Genomic DNA, 3,354 nt, shown 5'->3' on the forward strand with positions numbered 1-3,354 from the left:
ACCTACCCCCTTTCCAAGACAAGGCTAAGGCTCGCTCACTCACCAGGGAGAAGTGGGATTCTGGGGCAAGCAGAAGAGGGCGGAGCTGCAATACAGGGGGGGGGGGCTCCCTGCTGCTGATGCGGCCAGCTCTGTGGGCATCCAGCTCTCTGCCCTGGTTTCCAGCCTGTGAGAAAAGCTTGGGACTCGTTGGGATGAAGAGAAGGCAGCTAGCCAAAGCTCATGCATGGGGATATAGGAGAATGTGCAGAAGTGCAGTTTTGGTGGGAGGTTGGAAATGCCCACCCAAATAGCACCCAGTCATCTTGCATGCGCAGCAAGGAGACAGAAGAGCAGGATGGTGCAGGCTCAAGTGCTCCCAGGATTCCAGGAACATGTCTGCTCGTGCGTGTGGACAAACGAGTGCCTCCATGTGTTCCTTTGAGAACTTTCATAAGTCCCCTGGGGTTTTTGGAGACTAAGTCGGTCCTGGTGGCCTGCCCAGCTGTGTGTGGGGGCGGGGGGGCATGCTCTTGCACTAGCCCCGATGCACAACTCAGATATCACCATCCTGGAGCAGAAGACCCAGGAGCAAGAGCTGAAATGAACACCCTGGGACTGAGGCCAACTCCATTTCTCAGTTGGGAGCAACATCCTGTGATGGAGAAAGACAAGCAGGACCAGGAGGAAAAGGAACACGTGGGGCTAGGGACCCTTGCTCCTGCTTTGGGGAGTCGTCTAGAAAGCTGTGCTGTTAGAGATGGACTTTGTACACAGGGCGTCCACTGGGGGCTTGGGCCGCCCATCCTGGGCCTCCCTGCCCATGGCCAAGTTATCAAAGGCCTCGGGGGCTTTGATGACGACATCCTGCACCTCCTCCACCTCATCACAGCACTTGCTGCAGTGACAGCAGCACTTGGAGCAGCCACACATCAGGCAGCAGATCCGGCAGCAGATCTGGCAGCAGATCTGGCAGCAGCAGCAGCGCTTCTGCCAGCAGTTGGAGATCAGGCTGTCCCAGATCTTGAGCGAGCGCATCCACGAGGGCAGGCAGTGACAGGTCCGCAGCTTCAAGGGCAGGATGCTGGGGCAGCGGGACTGCAGGAGCTTGATGACCACCACCAGAATGATGATGAGGATGATGGGCACCCCCACACCCACCAGCACTGGCCAGCCAGCCAGCGAGAGGCCGAACACTGCCAGCGGGGTCAAGAAGAAGAAGAAGATCAGGTAGAAGACGGCAAACCAGCGGTACTTGGCTGAGATGTTGCCCAGCGCCTTGGCCAGGCGGATGGGCAGGCGGGTGAACGGGATGGGGTACCACAGCAAGATGCCGGAGATGTTGAAGAAGAAGTGGCACAGGGCAATCTGAAACAGTAGAGGTTGTCCAGGTGAGTGGATGTGTTGGGTGTTGGCGGTGGGCAGAAGGGGGGTCACCCAGCAGCACCCAGGCAGAGTCAAGGTTCTCCAGGATTGGAGTCGTACTGTGCATCTTGGGGCAAGTCACGGGAGGTCACTGGTGCATCACAGCTCACCAGGAAGGGTCTGACGTCCCAGGACTTCTTAGCCAAGTTCAACTTGGGTTGAACTAACCAGTCCAGCTAAGGCAGCTCCCCCACCCCCCATTCTCACAAAGCCAGCCTCAGGCCACAGGGCTTCCCTAGGGCCAGACAGAGCTCCCCCAGGGGGAAGGAGACTCACTGGAAGTGCTGTCCAAACTTCCTGAGAGCTCCTCCCGCCTCCATCAGGGGCCACCTGCCATGGCCCCTGGGACTGACGGCCCCTGGCAGTGGGGGTGTCTCGGCCTCTCTAAGAGACCTGGCCCTCGCTATTCTCCAAGCCACCTCGCTGTGGCTGGTCTTCCACAGCACAGCTCTGTGGTAATGAAAACCTTGGTTCTCCTGAGAAACCCGCTAAGGGCAAGATCTCCCACCCAGAGCCTCCGCCCCGCTCAGCATCTCCTGACCTGGAGTGAGCTCCTCAGGGTGTTGCCTGGGCTGGCTAGGGCGGCCAGGATGGCGGTGGTGGTGGTGCCGATATTGGAGCCCAGCGTGAGCGGATAGGCCCTCTCGATGGAGATGACGCCGATGCCTGGGGACACAAAGCCATGTCAGAGCTCAGGACATGGGACGGCCACCCGCGGGGGCGGTCAGGGAGAAACTCACCAATCAGCGGGGTCATGGCCGATGTGAACACGGAGCTGCTCTGCACGATGAAGGTCATGCCGGCTCCCACAAGGATGGCCAGGTAGCCGGTCACCCAGGCGAAGGGGAAGGGGAAATCTGGAAGGAACAAGGAGAGATTGTTCTCAAACCTTGTCGGGAAGCCAACATGGGATGGGGACCATGCTTAATTGCTCCCCAGGGTGGTCTCCAACACTGCCTACTCTTACCTTTGTATCTACCTCCAGGAGCATTTGGGCCTTAGAAGCCCTGCAGCCAATCCCAGGGGCCACACGAGCAGGCTGGGGTGCTGCATGCAGGGATCGCCCAGAGCTAGCCCATCACCCCAACTACTGTGGAGGCATAATTTCTTAGTCCTAATCCCTGAGCTTCATGGGTAGGCAATATCCTTGCCTTGGTAACTCAGCAAGATCTCCTCCTGGCCAACTGAGTTCTTTGGCTGCACAAGATGATGAATTAAATTTCGTGGGATGTTAGGGAGGGTATCTGTATGTATCCCCTTGTCTAAGGGATCCTGAAAAACCCAAGAAAGTCCTGGGAATATAGAGACCTTTCAGGAAAGAAATATACCCCCCAGTTCTCTGGATTTGATCTGACTCCTCAGGATATTGAGAAACAATAAACAGAAGGTGATACCTGCTCCCCAGGCCCCACCTACAACACTAGGGTGATTTCAAGGTGAAGGGCCGCTTAACACATGTAGCCTACCAGATTAAAGAATTGCACGCAGAAACCCCTGCTCTATGAGATCTAAGAACTGTCCCAGGTTGTCCAGAGGTGCCATCCCTTACAAGGTCGAGGGTGGGCTCAGTGCACCTACCAGTGTTGAGTGTCTTCTTAATCACAGCAGCTACCTGCCCCTTAAGGACCGAGCCCAAGAGCTTCACAATCATGATCAGGCAGCCACAGAGGACCAGCAGGGAGGCGATCAGCAGGATGATGCCAACAGCATAGTCTGGGAGGTTGAAATTCACAAAGATGTGCTGGCCTGAGGAGACCAAGGGAAATCCCGTTAGGAAGACAGCACCCTCCCACCCCCCAGGGCCACAGCGTCTTATTTATCCCTAAACATCCTTCTGCCCAGGAGCAGAGAATCTGCTTTTTAATTTGACAAGTGGTAACCCAGAATAGAGAACACACTCCCAGCCTCCCTTGCAGCCACATGCAGCCCTGAGTCCATGTGCTGGTCAGT

General features: G+C 56.7%; 1 protein-coding gene across 1 annotated transcript in view; it reads right to left on the minus strand.

Annotated features, from left to right (window-relative positions):
• Positions 1 to 490: 490 nt before the first annotated feature.
• LOC101626717 (sodium-dependent phosphate transport protein 2B-like) overlaps positions 491 to 3,354 on the minus strand; it is an 18,399-nt gene continuing 15,535 nt past the window's right edge. The window contains exons 9-12 of the mRNA XM_004681501.2: positions 2,983 to 3,150; positions 2,145 to 2,261; positions 1,946 to 2,070; positions 491 to 1,347 (exon numbers count right to left, since the gene is read on the minus strand). Of these exons, the coding sequence (XP_004681558.1) occupies positions 718 to 1,347; positions 1,946 to 2,070; positions 2,145 to 2,261; positions 2,983 to 3,150 (1,040 nt within the window). The 3' untranslated portion in view covers positions 491 to 717. The remainder of the gene's footprint in view (positions 1,348 to 1,945; positions 2,071 to 2,144; positions 2,262 to 2,982; positions 3,151 to 3,354) is intronic.

The sequence above is a fragment of the Condylura cristata genome, unplaced genomic scaffold (genome assembly GCF_000260355.1).
Source record: "Condylura cristata isolate star-nosed mole 26May11 unplaced genomic scaffold, ConCri1.0 scaffold00012, whole genome shotgun sequence".
In the NCBI taxonomy this organism is placed as follows: domain Eukaryota; kingdom Metazoa; phylum Chordata; class Mammalia; order Eulipotyphla; family Talpidae; genus Condylura; species Condylura cristata.